This window comes from Bufo bufo, chromosome 1, assembly GCF_905171765.1.
Source record: "Bufo bufo chromosome 1, aBufBuf1.1, whole genome shotgun sequence".
NCBI lineage: Eukaryota > Metazoa > Chordata > Amphibia > Anura > Bufonidae > Bufo > Bufo bufo.
In genome coordinates, this window is record NC_053389.1 from 602,980,723 (window position 1) to 603,000,928 (window position 20,206).

The 20,206-nt window shown below is 46.6% G+C and overlaps 2 protein-coding genes across 2 annotated transcripts in view; one reads left to right on the forward strand and one right to left on the reverse strand.

The window, feature by feature from the left end:
• The window catches only part of NME6 (NME/NM23 nucleoside diphosphate kinase 6), a 46,461-nt gene extending 38,559 nt beyond the window's left edge, over positions 1-7,902 (reverse strand). Inside the window, exons 1-2 of the mRNA XM_040413562.1 lie at positions 7,808-7,902; positions 3,144-3,249 (exon numbers count right to left, since the gene is read on the reverse strand). Of these exons, the coding sequence (XP_040269496.1) occupies positions 3,144-3,230 (87 nt within the window). The 5' untranslated portion in view covers positions 3,231-3,249; positions 7,808-7,902. The remainder of the gene's footprint in view (positions 1-3,143; positions 3,250-7,807) is intronic.
• A 203-nt stretch (positions 7,903-8,105) lies between these two features.
• On the forward strand, positions 8,106-19,953 carry RABL2B (RAB, member of RAS oncogene family like 2B). The gene is made up of 9 exons (XM_040413563.1): positions 8,106-8,196; positions 8,862-9,053; positions 10,813-10,842; positions 12,242-12,321; positions 12,602-12,681; positions 15,124-15,235; positions 17,509-17,606; positions 17,988-18,071; positions 19,465-19,953. Exons 2-9 carry the CDS (start codon positions 8,947-8,949, stop codon positions 19,543-19,545), a joined length of 672 nt encoding a protein of 223 aa, XP_040269497.1. The 5' UTR covers positions 8,106-8,196; positions 8,862-8,946; the 3' UTR covers positions 19,546-19,953.
• The last annotated feature ends 253 nt before the right edge of the window (positions 19,954-20,206 follow it).

Sequence of the window (20,206 nt, forward strand, 5' to 3'; positions counted from 1 at the left end):
GCCGTTTCAAGCAGAGTGTCAGCTATGTGCTGACACTCTGCTAAAACCGCTCGGCCATCCTGGAAATGAGAGGGGGCGGGCGGGATTATTGGGGTGCTGGTGTCTGCCTCTTGGTCTGTGTATGTACTTAGTTTGTGTGCAATTAAAGGGGTTGTTCGAGTTATTTTGATTGATGATCTATCAATAGGCAGCCTCAGATTATTTAGGGGGACTGAGGCTGCCACACAAACTATCTGGCTCTCTCGATCCCTACTAGGGGGAGCCAGTGCATTTTGCTCTCTCTGACCATGGCAACTGAGGAGGAAAATGTGTGCGATCGACATTATCGAATACATTAGCCCCGGGTGTCCCCTGGTTAAAGACCCGCGCTATGCCATACAGTGCCTTGCAAAAGTATTCATCCCCCTTGACTTTTTTTTGTATTTTGGCGCTTCACAACCTGGAATTAACATGGATTGTTTGAGGATTTGCATCATTTACAGAACATAACTTTGAAGATTATTTTAATTTTTTTTTTAATTGTGAAGCAAACAACAAATAGAACAAAATAACAGAAAAAGTCAATGTGCATAACTATTCACCCCCTAAAGTCAATACTTTGTAGAGCCACCTTTTGCGGCAATCACAGCTCCAAGTCGCTTTGGATAAGTCTCTATGAGCTTGTCACATCTTACCACTGGGATTTTTGCCCATTCCTCCTTGCAAAACTGCTCCAGCTCCTTCACGTTGGATGGTTTGCGCTTGTGAACAGCAATCTTTAGGTCTGACCACAGATTTTCTATTGGATTGAGATCTGGGCTTTGTCTAGGCCATTCCAACACATTTAGGGTCCATTCACATGTCGGTGTGTGTTTTGCGGATCCACGGATCCGTGGATCCGCATAACACGGACATCACCGATATGCGTTCTGCATTTTGCAGACCGCACATCGCCAGCATTCTCATAGAAAATGCCTTTTCTTGTCCGCAATTACGGACAAGAATAGGACATGTTCTATTTTTTTCGGGAATCGGAAATTGTGGACCCGGAAGTGCGGATCCGCAATTCCGGATCCGGGCAGCACATCGTGCTGCCCCATAGAAATGAATGGGTTGCAATTCCGTTCTGCAAAATGCAAAATTGCGGACGTGTGAATGGACCCTTTCATGTTTCCCCTTAAACCAGTCAAGTGTTGCTTTAGCAGTATGTTTGAGATCATTATCCTGCTGGAAGGTGAACCTCCGTCCTAGCCTCAAATCACTCAGAGTGGTACAGGTTTTCCTCAAAAATATTCCTGTATTTACCACCATCCATCTTTCTATCAACTTTGACCAGTTTTCTAGTCCCGGCTGCTGAAAACATCCCCACTGCATGATGCTGCCACCACCGTGTTTCACTGTGGGGATTGTGTTCTTTGGGTGATGTGATGTGTTGGGTTTGCGCCAGACATAGCGTTTTCTTTGATGGCCGAAAAGTTCAATTTTAGTCTCATCAGACCAGAGCACCTTCCTCCATACATTTTTGGAGTCTCCCACATGCCTTTTCGCAAACTCACAACGTGCCTTTTTGTTTTTAGCTGAAAGTAATGGCTTTCTTCTGGCCACTCCGCCATAAAGCCCAACTCTGTGGAGCGTACGGCTTATTGTCGTCCTGTGTACAGATACTGCAGTCTCTGCTGTGGAATTCTGCAGCTCCTTCAGGGTTACCTTAGGTCTCTGTGCTGCCTCTCTAATTAATACCCTCCTTGCCCGGTCCATGAGTTTTGGTGGACGGCCGTCTTCTGGCAGGTTTGCTGTTGAGCCATGTTATTCCCATTTGGTTATGATAGATTTGATAGTGCTACTGGGGATCATCAAAGATTGGGATATTATTTTATAACCTGACCCTGACTTTTACTTCTCAACAACATTGTCCCTTACTTGTTTGGAGAGTTCCTTGGTCTTCATGACAGTATTTGGTTAGTGATGCCTCTTTCTTAGGTGTTGCAGCCTCTAGGGCCTTTAAAAAAAGGTGTGTATATGTAATGACAGATCATGTGACACTTAGATTGCACACAGGTGGACATCATTTCACTAATTATGTGACTTCTGAAGGTGATTGGTTGCATTAGAGCATTTTATGGGCTTCCTAACAAAGGGGGTGAATACATACGCACATGACAATTTTCTGTTTTCTATTTCTGAACATTAGTTTTATTTATATATTTTTCTCTTTTCACTTCACCAACTCGTGTCCTGATCCATCACATAAAATTCTGATCAACAAAACATTAAACTTAAAGGAAACCTGTCACCTGGAATTTGGCAATAGAGCTGAGGACATGGGCTGCTAGATCGGCGCTAGCACGTCCGCAGTGTCCAGTCCCCATAGCTCTGTGTTTTTTTTGTGTCAAAAAAACGATTTGATAGATATGCAAATTAACCTGAGATGAGTCCTGTCCCTGAGAGGAGTCCAGTGTGAAGGAGCCCAGCACCGCCCCGCATCCTCCTAGCTCCCCGACGTCACAAAACTAGAGTGCCATAATCTCGCGATGCGCGAGCTAGCGCTTGCGCAGTTCGTTCCCTGAGGCCGATGCCAGCACAGGGAAGGAACACAATGCCGACACTGCGCATGGGCTAGCTCGCGCATCGCAAGATTACGGCGCTCTAGCTTTGTGACGTCGGGGAGCAAGGAGGAGATTTGGAGCGGTCCTTCACGCTGGACTCATCTCAGGTTAATTTGTATATCTATCAAATCATTTTTTTGATACAATAAAAACACAGAGCTATGGGGACTGGACATTGCGGACGTGCTAGCGGCGATCTAGCAGCCCATGTCCTCAGCTCTATTGCCAAATTCCAGGTGACAGGTTCCCTTTAAGGCTGTAATGTAACAAAATACGAAAAAAGTCAAGGGGGGTGAATACTTTTGCACTGTACATGTACGGCACTGGGCGGGAAGGGGTTAACTTTGTGTACATGCTAAATGCCATTTGCTGAAGTGAGATAATCCCTTTAAATCTCTGATCATTCTTGGCTCAGCTATGTCTCTATTACTGTACAGAAAGGAAACGTCTGTCAATCACTGGTTAGGATAACCGAATGGACTCCCGAGTATAGAAATACAAACACGATGTTCAATGTGCGCTGCAGTAAGTTAAGTACTTTTCCAATAAAATACTTACGTCAGATATGATGGGATGTGCCACTGCGTCCGGCTTAATTACAGCTAAAGTCAGCTGAAGAGAGCGAGTCCAGCGAAACGTGGACATGACCACACACAGGAACAAGCTGTGGAGAGGCAAAGTGACATACACTTATAAAACATCTGACAAGGAGCAAAGTGTTTTATATCACCCACTGTCTGGTTTCCTAAAAGGCTATGGACACCTTTATGGCCTTTAAGGGGCCATTCACACGTCCGTAGAATTTGCGGAACGGGTGCGGACCCATTCATTCTCTATGGGAACGGAATGGATACGGAGTGCACACTAGGTGCTCTCCGCATCCGTATTTCCGGAGCGAGGCCCCGATCTTCCGGTCCGCGGCTCCGGGAAAAAATAGAACATGTCCTATTCTTGTCCGCAATTGCGGACAAGAATAGGCAGTTCTATGGGGGTGCCGGACTGATGTATTGCGGATCCGCAATACACTACGGACGTGTGAATGGACCCCAAGTGTATTAGGCCATTTTCACGTCAGTGTTTGGTCAGTGATTGTGGCACTTAGACAGACATCAAGTATAATGGAAAGATCCGCACCTGTTCTGCATTTTTAACCTGTGGTTTTGGCTCATAATAACTGATGGAAATCACTGATCGAACACTGACCAAACACTCACTTTGTGAATCAGGCCTTATGGGATAGAAACATATTGGTTTGCAAATTGGTTCTATAAAAAAAAAAAAGTGTTGTCTGACGTGTATTTTTATACTGCACATTGCAGGCTGCTCAGTCCCATTCAGTGTGAAATCCATCAGACGAGCTCTCCGACGGCTTGGTCTGCAGACCCTCTCTCAGCTCTCCTGAAAGTTTATAAAGCAGATATCCCTTTTTGATCACTGTATTTGATTGTAAAGATGCTGGGTTTAGGCCTCATTCACATCTCAGTCTGTTCCGGCACAGAGCAACCTGCAGGATCCTGTGCTTCACCAGCAATGGGGTCCAGAGGTCATCCGGCTGATTTCCGGGAAAAACGCTGTGTCTCGGCTGGAAAAAAAACTTGGCATGCATCGGTTTATTTCCAGCCGAAGACCCAACATTAAAGCTTCATTTCACACGTCAGTGTTTGGTCAGTGGTTTCAATCAGTGATTGTGAGCCAAAACCAGTGGAGCCTCCACAGACATAAGGTATAGGGGAAAGATCTGCTCCTGTTCTGTGTTTAGAGACGCACTTTTTTGGGCTCACAATCACTGACCGACCACTGACGTGTGAATGAGGCTTTATGCCGGAAATCAGCCTGATCACCACCGGACCTCACAGTCAATGGGGATCTGGCGGTGAAGTAGAGGATCCGGCAGGCTGCTCTGTGCCGGAACCGCCTACCAGATTCACAAATGGAAATGTGAATGAAGCCTTAGATTTGTGTTCAGGAGAGCTGAGAGAAGGGTCTAGCAGTGGACCCTCTGCCACTCTCAGAGGGAACAGGAAGGACTTCCCAGATATCTTTGGGGCTACAATAGCTTCTAAATGTCAGCTGCTTTATTCTGAAAGCCTAGGGTGCAGTCACACCACACTGACCTGCAGCAGCTTCGATGTTATAAAGGAGCTGCAAGCCCCTGAAATTTGCGAGAGAAGTGGTAAGTTAGTGGCAGTTAGTTTTCACAGGGTATGTTCAGATGGAGTTTTTTGGACGCAAGTTTCACCTTGGATGCAGTAGCGAAAACCCAGCCGAATCCGCACTGAAGCCTCCTCCCATTGTTTTCAATGGGAGGCCATGCCACAATTAATGCAGCTGAGGATTTTTGCCGTGCAGTTTTCCAGACCATGCCAAGAACGTACAGGTCCACTCCCTGGACCGCGCAACGAAGTCCTCGCCCTTGTTGTTGAAGCTGGAGGCCATGAGATCCACATCCAGCCGACCCCACCGCTCGCAGATGGCTCAAAAGTCCTGTGGGTTAAGAGCCCACTTGCCGGGATCCAGACGCTCCCAGCTGAGGAAGTCTGCGATCCAGTTGTCATCGCCGGGGATGTGAACTGCCGGAACATGTTTCTCCGCCCAGCTGAGAATCAGCGCCGTCTCCGCCATGGCTGCAGGGCTCCGAGTGCCGCCCGGGTGATTGAGGTACGCCACCGCCGTGGAGTTGTCGGCCTGAACCCAAACCGGGTGACCCCTGAGATGCTCAGCCCAATGTCGCAGAGAGAACCGAATCGCCCTCAACTCCAGAACATTGATTGGAAGGGAGCGCTACTCGCGTGACCATAGCCCGTGAACAGAGAGATTTTCTTGATCACCGTAATAAGATTGTCCACCATGGAGGACAGTTTGGACGACTGACTCTCCGGCGAGACACCATCCTCATATAACATGCCTCTTCTACTGAAGACATGTCAGAGTGAGGCTCTCTAGCAGGAGGAGGAGAGGCCGAGGAAACGGAGACACAGACACCCTTTTGGGGGAGGATGTTCTGGCCCGTTTTGCGGGACGGCAGCGATGGGCATGCGCCCCATGATCCCCAGAGTAGGACGGGCCAAAGGACTGCCTTGCCAACATACGCCCTAATATTTCCACAATGGCCTTGTTGGTATTGGAGACATCCTGTACCACCCTAAACAAGGAATGCACCCATTCCGGTCCTACCATAGACTGGGCAGCAGGAACCATCGGGTCCAGGGCTGAGCCACTTGATGGTGGAGCAGCACACGCAAAGGAGAGGGAGTCTGACTGAGGGAAAGGAAATTTTGAGCGACACAACCCACAGGCAAAATGACGCACCGAAGGGACCGCCTGCTTCGAGACCTGGGGCCTGGGCTCAGACATAATGACAACCCAGGCGCCTAAATAATGAGGAGGGGAAGGTTAGGCCCTGTAAGAAAGGACAAACAGCATTTACACAGCCTGTGTCCCTCCAAGCAGCAAGACCAGCGTCAGCGTCCCACCAGGTGCTTTAAATCCCAGGAGTGGGCAGAGCCCACTCTCCCTCTGCTCAGCTGCCGGAGCGGGGACAACACAGGCCCCGCCACCAAAATGACGCCGGCTTTTAGTAGCAGGCCTCTTAACCATGGTCCCAGAACCTCGCACTGCGCCAATCAGGAAGCGGCGCCTCGCAAATGCCGTCGAGAGCGCAGCAGGAGGACAAGCGCTGCCGAGCAGGAGCAGACGATGTGCCCCTGAACCCTGCATGCCTCCCAGAACAGTGCAGGTACATGTTACAGGGCGACAGCACCCTGCATAGCCCCCCGAGACCTCCTGGAGGGGCCCATCCTCGTGGGGACCAGGAACTTGGGGAGGTGAGAGTAATGGAAGGGGGAGCACTTTGGGGCCATTATTTTTTTTTAAATATACTCACCTGTCCGGCATCTTCTGCCCCCCTGCCTTCAGCCGGATCACCACCTTCGGTGGTCCCTCCCTTGGGGAGGGAGCCTACACTGGAACAGAGAGGACTTGTGGTGGACGGCTGTGGTGATCCAAATGCTTGCAGGAAACAGAGGCTTTGTAGGAACCTCTGGTCCTCCTTTGCTTCTGGAGAACGTGAAGGAGCAGGGGGTTTGGGGGACCCCCTGGTCTCCCATCTCCTGGGTGGGAGTGCAGGCAGTTTTAAGGACTGCCTGAAACTCCCGCTACAAAAAAAGTTTAAAAATAAAAAATCAGCAGACGTGCAACGCAGGGAGGACTGCCTCCTACAGACACTAAGCTAAAACGGATTTAGCTTAGTCCCTGTAGGAAGGGTATAGCTGAAGGGAGGAGCTCACACTTTGGTGCTTAGTGTCCGCCTCATAGTGGCAGCAGCTATACCCAAGGTCAAGCCTGTGTCCCCCAATGATATGGATGAGAAATGAAAACCCTCGGCAGAAACCGCAGCAGTTTTTGCAGGGGGATAATCAATGGATTTTGTTGCAGACAAAACCCCTCGTGTGAACCTACCCAAACTGTGTGGCCCTTAACAAACTGCAATGAGTTACCACTTCATTCATTAGTAATTAATGCATCCCTGCTGCTTTGGGCTGTGGGCATTGGTTGGCAGTGTGACGGCTGTGCAGCAGTTGGCACATGTGACGTGGCGTTTAGGCTGCTCGGTTATTTCCGTCGGCCCCATAGACATGAATGGGAGCCGCTCCCATTCACATCTATGGGGAGCCGGCTTGGGTGGTGGCCGGACTGGAGTCCTCCAGCCACCACCTTGCGGGGCTCCGTTCTCGATATAAGTGCGGGTCTCAGCACCTAAAAGACAATGGGGCATATCGATTGTCTATGACGAGACAACCCCTTTAACTTCCGCATATCACCTTCCTGAGGACAGCAATACAGCTGAATTCAGGAGGACACCTGTGGCAGGTACGTGAGTACCTGATACTGAGACATTAATTAATGCTGAGAGCATCCGATGGTTATGGACCTGGCTGGCAGACGTGACGAGGGCTCAGGCGGCCTGCCAAGAAATTTCCCTGTAGGGTCTATGGCCAGTCCGCCCCATCAGGGGGACAACCTCTTTCTTAATGTCCACTTTACATGGTGAAGATGTACTCATGATAGCTGGTCACATGCACTTTAAGAGCTTCGTGCATCACGTGGTTATATAAGGCTTCAAGGCTCCACCTTTATTGTGGGGACACAAATTGTGTCTTGTCATTCCACGTGAGCCGCACAGGGATGGACATTGTGTATTGCCCTTGAAGTCAACTCCTCACCTGTGACAGCGCCGCCGGCCGGCTTCTCTATGGTAACACAAGACACCGCCTCACACTACGTCCAGCCCCCTTTGACTAGAGCGCCACAAATGCGCGGCTGAAGTACGAGCGCTCCGCTTCACCTAGAGGTCTGCGCTGCAGACAACAGACGCCATTTTGTTGGCGCCCACATTCAATGGCAGTAATCATTACTGACTTCGCTACTGGTCGTCTGCATGTAGATAACCACAGAGAATAGAAGACTCTCGTCCTATTGACAGTGCGAGCAGTCTTTTACCTCTAGAAAATACAAAAATAAGAAGGCGTGAAGCAGACAAGCGCGCATGCGTGGAGTGCTAATAGTCGTGCGACAGGAGCATCCGTTGCTAAGCAGAGGGAAGCGGATTGAGGTCAGTGGCGCCGGGATGGATGTAGGATCCACATATGAGAAATTCTAATGGTGGCTCTGTGTAGAATGTGGACTAGGCGCCCTTGCTGTTTCCTACTTCACATTCATGTGTAATCCTTAGTGCAGACCCCCTGGGGCATCATTATACCAGGGAGAGAATACAGCCAAATGTCCCGATGCAGGTTCCTGCCTGAATGGTGCTCATGATGCCAGCACTGCTTGATCTCATTCTGATGCCCACTCTGATAATGGGAGGTTCTGCATTGCGGGGGGCTATGAAGTTGCTCTCGCGGTGACCTGGCCTGGGAGTCAGGCAGTACTTTGGTTAGGGGTAGTGTTGAGCAAACTTCTGTTTTAAGTTTGGCGTCTAAAGTTCGGCTTCCGGTTAGCGGAGAATCCCGATATGGATTCCGAATTCCGTTGTGGTCCGTGGTAGCGGAATCAATAATCGGCCATTATTGATTCCGCTACCACGGACCACAACGGAATTCGGAATCCATATCGGGATTCTCCGCTAACCGGAAGCCGAACTTTAGACGCCGAACTTAAAACAGAAGTTTGCTCAACACTAATTAGGGGTTGTCAAGAACCACATGTGGGGTAATGTTGTCCTCTGATGATTTGTAAGATGTGATCTCTTACCTGAAATCCTGCTTTTCTCTACAGGAGAAGCCATCGGGACGGTGAACTCTGCTTCTGTATAGTCATGTGCGGATTTTAGTTGGCTGCGTGGAAAGTTTGAGGCGTCGCTATGGCAGGAGATGAACCGGGAGTCACCGAGGTTGACCAGAAGAAGTATGACGCAGAGGAAAATGTCAAGATCATCTGTCTTGGGGACAGTGCAGTTGGAAAATCCAAGTGAGTGGCAACTTAAAGGGGCTCTTCATACTGATGACCTATCTTGAGGTTGACTAGGAGCTGAGGGTCTGACACCTGCACCCCCATTATCAGCTGTTCCCTACAGCCTTCAGTGCTGGAACTAGCACCATGATTGGAGCAGGAAGCGCTGCGCCGTTCATAGTGCCGTGCCGGGTTACTGCAGCCAAGCGCTCACTGTAGAGCGGCAGTAACCTAGCGCTGCCACTACACTATGAACAGCGGTGCGCCTCCTGCTCCAATCATGGTGCTAGTTCCAGAGGCTACAGGGAACAGCTGATCATGGGGGTCCCGGGTGTCAGACCCTTAGTTCCTGGTCAACCTCAACATAGGTCATCCGTATGAAGAGCCTGGAAAACCCCTTTGAGATGAAATTCTATATCACAATAGATAAATATAGGAATGACTCGGTCCTGTGTCATGAGAATGTGTGTTTGGGAGAATGGTTCCAGCTATAGGAGAACTGGTTTAGACTGGCATATTGTACATCCACCTCCCAGATGTAATCCTGGACCACTCATAGAAACATAGAAACATAGAATGTGTCGGCAGATAAGAACCATTTGGCCCATCTAGTCTGCCCAATATAAATGCTGCTCATGGACCTATTCTGCTGTAAGATCTATCTTACAATATAGCATCGAAATATCACCTTTACAGACAGTCTTTTCTTTGCTTTTCTCCTCCGTATACACAGAACATTGTATAACCAAGTGTCTTGACTACAGTATTCCTTGCTTTGGAAGAAGTGCAGTTTACTTAGTACATACTCATCCCCCTTCCCCCCCTGATGCCTCCTTCCCTCCCATAGCTTGCAGGCTCTTCTTTCCTTTCCTGTTCAGCTGCATTACTGTAAGGGCTGTTTCACATGAGCAAGTCCATTGCGGCAATCACGCTCCGTGTGTGTGTGATCCTCCGCTCTGGACTTGCAGGAGCGCACGGCATTATCATGATTTATAATGCTGTGTGTCTCTGCTTGACCTTATTTCTACAGAATCATACTGACAGCTTTATGTCACTAGGATTCTGTGGAACAAAGGCCATGCAGAGACACATAGCATTATAAATCATGATAATGCCGTGCGCTCCTGCAAGTCCAGAGCGGAGGATCACCCTCGCACGCGGAGCGTGATTCCCGCAATGGACTCGCTCATGTGAACCAGCTGAACAGGAAGAGAAGAGAAGGGAAGACATCTTGTGGGGACCCTGAATTAAAGAGTCCGACACCTGTGTGAGGGCAGCGGCGGCGGAGCGAGGGACAGGTAAGTATCAACTAAACTGTCTTTTTTCCAAAGGTTACAAGAAAGCATGGAGAACCTCTTTAAAGGGGATGTCCAAGAATCACAACTCATCACCTATCCACAAGATAAGTGATAGAGGTCTGATGCCCCCCTGATCGCGAGAGCGAATGCAGCGACAGTTGTGCACTGCCTCTCCATTCTCTATGGGACTGATAAAGAGGGTCGATTAACTTGGTCAATCCCATAGAGGTTTAATGGAGCAGCAAAAGCACATATGCAAAGGGAGACTTGAGACCCCCATTCACGTGATCAGTGGGGCATCAGACACTTATGACTTATCTTGTGGATTAGTGATAAGTTGTGAAAAGCTGGAATTGAGAAACATTGGCATATGGAGTATTGCATGGTCTTCACGTTGAAAGATGTGAATGAAGATGATGCCTCCTATTAATGGGTGCTACACATTGTCCTGGGATCTGACCTCCATGTTTTGGTTGCAGGTTGATGGAGCGTTTCCTGATGGATGGATTGTATCCTTTCTGAACCATGTCTCTACATCTTTTATGATATAATGTGAGATAAAATAATACAGGGCTGGCCAACCTGCGGCTCTCCAGCTGTTTCAAAATTACAACTCCCAGCATGTCCTGCTGTAGGCTGATAGCTGTATGCAGACTGGGCATGCTGGGAGTTGTAGTTTTGAAACAGCTGGAGAGCCACAGGTTGGCCAGCCCTGCAATAATATGTTGACTGTAGACCATGCCAGACCTGTCTATTGTATGTAAAAACATGTGAACCTAGCCCTAGTGGGTGTCATAGATATGGAAATACTAGATGGTCAACACTAGGTTGAGGAACGAATTAGACAAATACATACATATATACGGCCCAATTAAAGTGCTATTCCCATTGCTAGGATATGTCCTCACTTTATCATCAGTGAGAGGAACCTCAATGATGCTGATAATAAAGAGGCTGCCATGCTGATTTGGGCTCCTTCTTTGTTTCTCCTGTGTAGGAGGACTCCGGGCCACCCAGCAATGCAGAGAACTGCAGCTTCCAATTCACTTGACATTAGGCAGACTGGTTCCAAAGGTCAGACCCCCAGAAGATCATAAAGTAATGGCATACCCCAGCTTGATGGCATCACTTTACAAGATGAGAATAACCCTTTAGGTTTGCACATGGTGTACAATACAATGCAGAGATTTAGTTTTTTCTGCACATATTTTAGGCTACTTTCACACTGGCGTTTTTGCTGGATCCGGCAGGGTTCAGCAAAAACGCTTCCGTTACTGATAATACAACCATCTGCATCCGTTATGAACGGATCCGGTTGTATTATCTGTAACATACCCAAGAAGGATCCGTCATGAACTCCATTGAAAGTCAATGGAGGACGGATCCGTTTTCTATTGTGGCAGAGAAAACGGATCCGTCCCCATTGACTTGCATTGGGGTCATGCCGGATCCGTCTTGATCAGTTTCCCAGGACGGAAAGCAAAATACAACATGTTGCGGTTTGCTCTCCGGTCTGGGAACGCAATTAAATGGGACGGAATGCATTTTGGAGCATTCCCTTCCGTTCAGTTCAGTTTTGTCCCCATTGACAATGAATTGAGCCCCTATGACTGATATCAATACCGGAAAACTTAAACGCTAGTGTGAAAGTAACCTTAGGCATTATGCAGATTTGAAACGTGCAGTAGAAGTGGTGACACAGCGCAAAGTCCTCTGCACAAACCGTCCGTCTTATAGGAACTTAGTCTAAGGTGCAGTGAATTGCTTAGATGGTTTAATTCAACAGTATATTTCTGATGGAAGAAAATAAATACATTCCAAAGAAATACGGTATGTAGATATTCACATAATATTTACCCCAATAGATATTCCTCAATGTTTCCGTCTTGTAGCCTTAACCTCTTCCAGTCGTCCTCAGCAGCTGTCAACCTTTGCATTAACGCTCTACAAATATACCACAACTGTGGATGGCAAGACGGTCCTGGTCGGTAAGTGACGCCTAATCATCGGAGAATGGGTTAAACCTCCACAAGTTATTGATCTAGGACTTGGATTCCCACCTGTCATTATACAGCATTTATCACATATCCACAGGATTGGTGAGACATTTATGATGGCTGGGAGCCTCACCAATCACTATAACGGAGGTCCCAAATCCCCTCCTCACCTCTGGAGTTTGAAGGTGTGGTGGTCGACCATGCACCTCATCCGATGACTATGGGGCTGTCAATAGATTGACTTTGCTGAAGTATTTTTTGTATGTTTCAGATTTCTGGGATACGGCTGGCCAAGAGAGATTCCAGAGCATGCATGCTTCATATTACCACAAAGCTCATGCTTGTATCATGGTAGGTGTTTTTTGTATTGTACACCTTGTTCTGTTAAAACCTTTCTCCTGTTTTTAATTTACACCCAGCTGTGGGTGTAAATTATAGGCCCTCAGCAAGCCTCTGTCCAGACAAGGGGCAAGAACCCCAAAACGGCTGTCTGCAAATAGGACGCCTTGTCCTTTTGGAGAAGACGCTGGGTTTGGCTGAATCCTAAGTTATGCTTCAAAGCCCTGCTTATGCAAGGGGTTGAGGCTGCACTGCTTGTGTTGGGTAGCACAGCAAGTCTCTCTTTGGCTGTAAATAAAAAAAATAATCTGAGAAAGGTTGCTGGCAAGTCAGTCAGACGCTTTTTGGTCTATGACGGCAAGTGACCAAATGTTCATCAGTGTTGGAGTTTGCGTGACTGTATCTCAGTCCCAGCAGATCTCATCCCAACATTGCATGTGATGCCACAAAGTGACATAGCCCTCTTCATGTCTTGCGGCGTGACTACCGTCAGTAAGTGGCACTACAGAGACGGCTTTCTTTACCTCAGAAGTGAACCGCCATTCATACCTTATTCTGGGAAAGCTGCGTGACGGTCATTATGGCCGACTCCAATAATTGTTGCTCATCCTTTCAAGACTTCTGAATGTCAAAACCTCTGAGTGGCGCAGCAGCCAGTCTCCCTTTTTGCTTATAGAATAAAAAAAATAAAAAATCACGACTGTAGGAAAGCATTGGTGACCTTGTAATTGTAATAGACCTATAATGGAAGCCATACAGATTGCAGTCTAGATTTTACATAATCATATACTGTATATTATTTAAAACAAATGCTGAAGAGGATTTTTAACAAAATGACATGGATAGTGGATAGCAAAGGATTGATTTTACAGTTGATTTATTCTACTATTATTATTGAGAGTGCACTTAAGGGGGTTATCTGTTTTCATGATATGGAAGATCTAGCCCCAGAATAGGTCATCAATATTAGATTGGTGGGGGTTCGACTCCCGACACCCCGGACGATCAGCTGTTTGAAGGGCCAGCAGTGCTCGTGCGGGTGCTGTGTCCTCTTCACTCTATTTGCACCCTGTCTAGATTGTAGCAGAGGTGTAACTACAGCTTTCTTTCCCATTCAAGTGAAAGGGATGAACCGCTGTAGTTACACTGTACAGCAGTCTAGACAGCATGCAGGAACCATTGGAGAGGGCACAGCTCTTGTGCAAGCCCACTGCCCCTTCAAACAGCTGATCAGTGGGGGTCCCGGAAGTCCGAACCCCACCTTTCTGTAATTGATGACCTATCCTCAAGATACATCATCAATATCATAAAACCAGACACTCTCTTTAAAGGGGTTTTCCAGGCTTTTAATATTGATGACCTATCCAAAGGACCCCCGCCGATCAGCTGTATGAAGAGAAGGCACACGCGTCTCTTGTCTCTTCCTGCTCGCTGCCTACATAGCAGCAGTGAGCAGGAAGAGAGACAGGAGATGGTACGCACGGCATGTGTCTTCTCTCCATACAGCTGATCGGCGGGGGTCCCGGGTGTCTGACCACCATCAATCTGATATCGATGACCTATCCTTTGGATAGGTCATCAATATTAAAAGTCTGGAAAACCCCTTTAAAGGGAATCTGTCACCTTTGGTTCACCTGATTAAAACCCCTCTTTTCTTTTGTTGATCCGAGGCTCCCTTCCCCTCGCTCACTGCTTTGGCACTGGCTGGTTTTTGTCAATCAAAGCAGCCTGGGAGGGGCTGGCCGCAGAAATGAGCGGAATGTGGGTGCAACAAGAGCAATAGTGACGCCCTCATTGCATCAAAGGCCTAATTTTCATATTTAAAAAAAAGTGTCATAACTCGGGAACGGATAGTCGGCTCAACTGAGGGTACTTTCCCACTAGCGTTTTTCTTTTCTGGTATTGAGTTCCATCCCAGGGGCTAATACTGATCCGCATCCGGATCTGTCTCACAAATGCATCTGTTTGCGTCCGGATTGCCGGATCCGGAAGGCAGTTCTGGCGACGGAACTGCCTGCCGGAATGCTCTGCCACAAGTGTGAAAGTAGCCTTAGAAAAACAGTGTAGGCCTCTGCTACACCTCGACTTTTGTAGCACGACAGATTTTTAACTATTGAGTGACAGCTGCAGGTGTGTGAGATTGCATTTAACTAAGTGCATGCATCTGGACTGCAGCTGCAGTTCAATAGCTCAAATCAATCAGTCGTGCTCCAAAAAGTTGCAGTGTAGCCACGGCCCAGCTATGTGTCTATGCAAACAGCTGCATGGGGAGGTCGCCGGTGACAGATTCCCTATAAGTGTTTGACATTCTGTATTTGTCTATTTGTACATTTTTGTCATTTCCTAATATCCCATTTTGAGATGAAGTTTAGTCTTTTGTCCCACTAAACACATGTAATTACTACTACATCCTATGCCGGGTAAATGTGTTACATATTTTTCCCCCTTGTTTAGGTGTTTGATGTGCAGCGAAAAGTTACGTATAAAAACCTGTCCACCTGGTACCAGGAGCTGCGGGAGTACCGGCCCGAAATCCCCTGTATTGTTGTGGCAAACAAGATTGATGGTGAGGAAATGGTTTATGGATTATACAAATGGAAGAACTCAAGTACTAGGACAAAAACCGTTACAACAGTAGAACCGTCCGTGTCATTATGTAGGAACCTAATATTATATTAGATCCGTATCATTATACCATCAGACTGTTCTAATTACCCTAGGGTTGTCAGAGAGAGAAAACCTAGCTCCCAATTTGCTCAAGAAGTAAGAGGGGTTTGCTGCCGGGGATATGGGATTAAGAGAACATGACAGATGGGTCCCGTGATAAAAGAAAAATATTTCCATCGTAGAAAGAGATGGCTGAAATGCTGTCCCGTTCAGTCTCAGGATCAGCGTAGGTTGCAGTGGTCGGTCCTAGCTATATGCCATCATTATCTTTCATGGGAAACCCCCTTTAAGCGTATCTTTTCAAAATGGTTGTTGTCTCTTGGAGACAGAAAAATGGTAGGCTTGAGGTTTTAGTACTGAAGTGGTTAGGGGCAATCCAACTTCAAGAAGAATAAATTGGAGTGGAAGGTGAAGGACACTCGGATGCTTGTGTGTGGCCCTAGGATTGGATTATACTAGGAGCTGAGGAGAACTCACTCAGAAGTCCATTATTTCAGAGCTTTAAGATGGCTGCATTTTGCACTGTACCTCAATGATCCTGCTGAGTGGAATGACCCCTCTGTTGTTCAGATCCATGGACTTGTTGGCCTATGACTAATGGATGCTTGGCCTTGTCACTCAAGGGGAGGGGGTGTGGCTAAGGGGAAAGCAGAGGAGCTACGGTGCTCCAAGGAGCTAGGCCAACCTCTTGGTGCACTAAAGCCCTTCTTAGCTTATGGACTCAAAAACTAATTTCTCCAAAACAGGGCCACGGATTTGAACACACGAGGTCGTTTTACTCAGAAGGGTCAACACTACTTGATTAATATGGTTGATTCTGCTCACAGAAGCTCTTTAAGGGCTCATGTGCTACAGTTCCCTAGCAACCAGCAAAGGATTTTTTCTTTTTTTTTCTTTCTGGAGCTGTCTTATACCTCCTGCAGCATGTCACGTGTACTGTGGGTTTAGAAGCACTGAACTACACTGAACAAAAATATAAACGCAACACTTTCGGTTTTGCTCCCATTTTGTATGAGCTGAACTGAAAGATCTGAAACACTTTCTACATACACAAAAGACCCATTACTCTCAAATATTGTTCACAAATCTGTCTAAATCTGTGTTAGTGAGCACTTCTCCTTTGCCGAGATAATCCATCCCACCTCACAGGTGTGGCATATCAAGGTGCTGATTAGACAGCATGAATATTGCACAGGTGTGCCTTAGACTGCCCACAATAAAAGGCCACTCTGAAATGTGCAGTTTGATCACACAGCACAATGCCACAGATGTCGCAACGTTTGAGGGATGGTGCAGTTGGCATGCTGACTGCAGGAATGTCTACCAAAGCTGTTGCCTGTGCAATGAATGTTCATTTCTCTACCATATACCGTCTCCAAAGGCGTTTCAGAGAATTTGGCGGTACATCCAACCGGCCTCACATCCTGAGGCCCATTGTTGTGCCATACATCCACGACCATCACGTCATGTTGCAGCATGATAATGCACGGCCCCATATTGCAAGGATCTGTACACAATTCCTGGAAGCTGAAAACATCCCAGTCTTGCATGGCCAGCATACTCACCGGACATGTCACCCATTGAGCATGTTTGGGATGCTCTGGATCGGCGTATACAACAGCGTGTTCCAGGTCCTGCCAATATTCTGCAACTTCGCACAGCTATTGAAGAGGAATGGACCAACATTTCACAGGCCACAATCAACAACGTGAACAACTCTATCTGATGGAGATGTGTTGCACTGTGTGAGGCAAATGGTGGCAACACCAGATACTGACTGGTTTTCTGACCCCCCCCCCCCCCCCCCCAGTAAGGCAAAATTGTGCACATTTCAGAGTGCTCTTTTATTGTGGGCAGTCTAAGGCACACCTGTGCAATATTCATGCTGTCTAATCAGCACCTTGATATGCCACACCTGTGAGGTGGGATGGATTATCTCGGCAAAGGAGAAGAAGTGCTCACTAACACAGATTTAGACAGATTTGTGAACAATATTTGAGAGTAATGGGTCTTTTGTGTATGTAGAAAATGTTTCAGATCTTTCAGTTCAGCTCATGCAAAATGGGAGCAAAACCGAAAGTGTTGCGTTAATATTTTTGTTCAGTATATATACTCTTCTAGTTCTGGTTCCTGCTCATTACCAATACTGTCTTTTTTCCCTCCTCATTCTAGCTGATCGCCGCATGACACAGAAAGGTTTTAATTTTGCCAAGAAGCATAGCCTGCCATTTTACTTTGTTTCTGCTGCCGATGGCACCAACGTAGTAAAGGTAAAGTATTACACACATGTTCTATTTTATGTTTTCTAGTATAGTTCTTAGAACTTATCATTAAACGGATTATCCAATCCCTAAAATCCCGGGCCCCTCACACAGGTTGTACTTACCTGGCTCCCCGGCACCCTGACGTCCGCCGCTGCATCTCCCCGTTGCGTGGATGAAAACATTAGCAGCCAATAGCAGGCCACGACAGGAACGAGCCTCCCTAGCGTCACCCGCCTGCTATTGGTTAGCCAATAGCAAGAGTGGATTCTAAAGGGAGGCGCAGTGTAAAGGAATCCATTATCTTACAATTTTTTTTTTTTTGGAATTCATAGCCAATAAAAATAAAACACTACTTTCTAACAAAACTATTTCCTTTTTACTACAAAGCTTTTTGCAGATGCCATTAAACTAGCTGTATCTTACAAGCAGAACTCAAGAGACTTTTTGGATGAAGTAATGCGGGAGTTGGAGGTATGAACGTACTGTGCGCTTTATGATTGATTGGACATACGTTTGTAACCTTTAGCTGTTATTACGATCTGTTGATTTTTAACATATTGCTCATCATCTTAGCTAGTTTCACCATTAAAACCCATCATCGTTTTATTTGTGAGCTGTAGTTTTTATTGTCACCATTTTGTAGAGTAAGACTTTTTGATTGCTTTTTCGTGTGAGGCATGACAGGATAACTTTATAGCTCAGGACATTACAGAAGTGACAATTCCGATATAGTGTAGTTTTGTTTGTATTTATTTCCATAATAAAGCCTGTTTTTATTGTTACAATGCATCTTTAACTTTTTTTACAATTAAAAACTGTTTTAAAAAAAAATTTAACTGTATTTTTAGTCCCAGAAGAGGACTTGTACATGTGATCATTTACCTAATACATTACACTTATGTATGGGTAGCGAATTATGCCTGCTTGTCAGTATTCAACCTCTACATGGGTTAGCAGACCCGTAACCCATCGTAAGACCACTTTCACACAGTCAGAATTTGGTCAGTATTTTGCATCAGCATTTGTAAGGCTAGTTTCACACTAGCGGCAAGGGACTCCGGCAGGCTGTACTACATGTCGTACTTTTATTCTGGCGGCCTCTCGGCGTACGCTGCCGTCGTAACTCCGTCCCCTTCCCCCCATTATAGTCAATGGGGCCGGAGCGGTAGTCCGGGGGCACGCGTGCACTAGTGGCAGGACGGATCCGACAGGCTGTTCACCTGCCGGAGGTCCGTGCCGCTAGTGTGAAAGTACTCTAAGCCAAAATCAGTAGAGGAGCCTACAGAGAAAGTATAATGGGAAGAGTTGTGCCTCTTCTGTGTTTTGGATCCACTCGTGGTTTTGGAATACAAATACTGATGTTAAATATTTCATGAAAGAAGTCTTAGGCCTCGAGCTGCAATGACAACCCATCAGCACCCTGCAGTAATGGGTGAGAGGGGTGATGGGATAGGGATAGAGCCCTCTTTCTAACTGCTTAGGTGCCACATTCTCTATTGACCCCAGACTATAAGGGGTTAAAAAGGCAAGGATTAAAGGTGCCCAGCTGTCAATCACTGCTTGGCACTCGTGGTGATCCTGTGCATACAAGCTTCTGAGTCTGTACTATCGCCATAAGATTCATGTATGACATGAAGTCGGAAGGGGTTAAAGATGTTAGAACTCCATGTAAACTATATATAAGGCAATGTGTTATTCTTTTGTTAAATATACAGCTAGTGACATTGTTTCCTAATTATTATTATTTTTTTTTTTTAAGAGGCATTTTCTCCTGCCTCATCCTGTTTCGGTTAAAGATGTTTACTGGAACAGGTTATCGTATCGTATGTTCATAATTGGAACCTCTCTCTTTGTTTCATTACAGAACTTTGAGCTGGAGAAGCCTGAGGACACATCTGATAAAGAGGAAGTATCTGAGGGCACAGAGTCGCCAAAGACTGTTTGATGCAACATCCACAGAGGATAGGTTTCTGGGACAGAAGACATGGTGTCCTGTGCTGGTCATCATGGTCCAATTCCTGATGGATTTTTGAAAATCCCAAACACGTCATCACCTCTGTTTCCTTAAGACTTATAAGGGAATCTGAATACCTGAGCCTCCTGCTGTTTTCTGTTCCATCATTATTTGTATTAATAATGGCCGACAGAACATACAACTGGAACCAAATACCAAGGTGCTTGAGCCCTTTACCCTTCAGTGGTAGCTGCTGGAGACATCGTCTGGTTAACCTTCAATGTGATCACAGCAGAATTTAACATTTCAAACTTTCAGACACGTGACGCTTATACTGCTTTCTGTATCTGCAGGGTTTACTGGTTTGATAGGTCTTTAGACATTTTATTAAATTATTATAATTGGTAATGATTCTTGATATGTGTCTTTCTTTAAATAGCTGTAGCTTTTGGAAAATCATAAACCACACCGGACCAGAAGTGATAACGTTCCGTGTCCACTCCCGTGACTGCTGCTAGCCAATCAGTGGTCTTAGCAGTGATATGTGCACAAATGGCATGTGGCCGATGTGCTTCACAGTTCACATGCCATTTGTGCAGACATCAAGGGCAATGCCATTCACTGGCTGGAATCGGTCATGGCAGTGTACGAA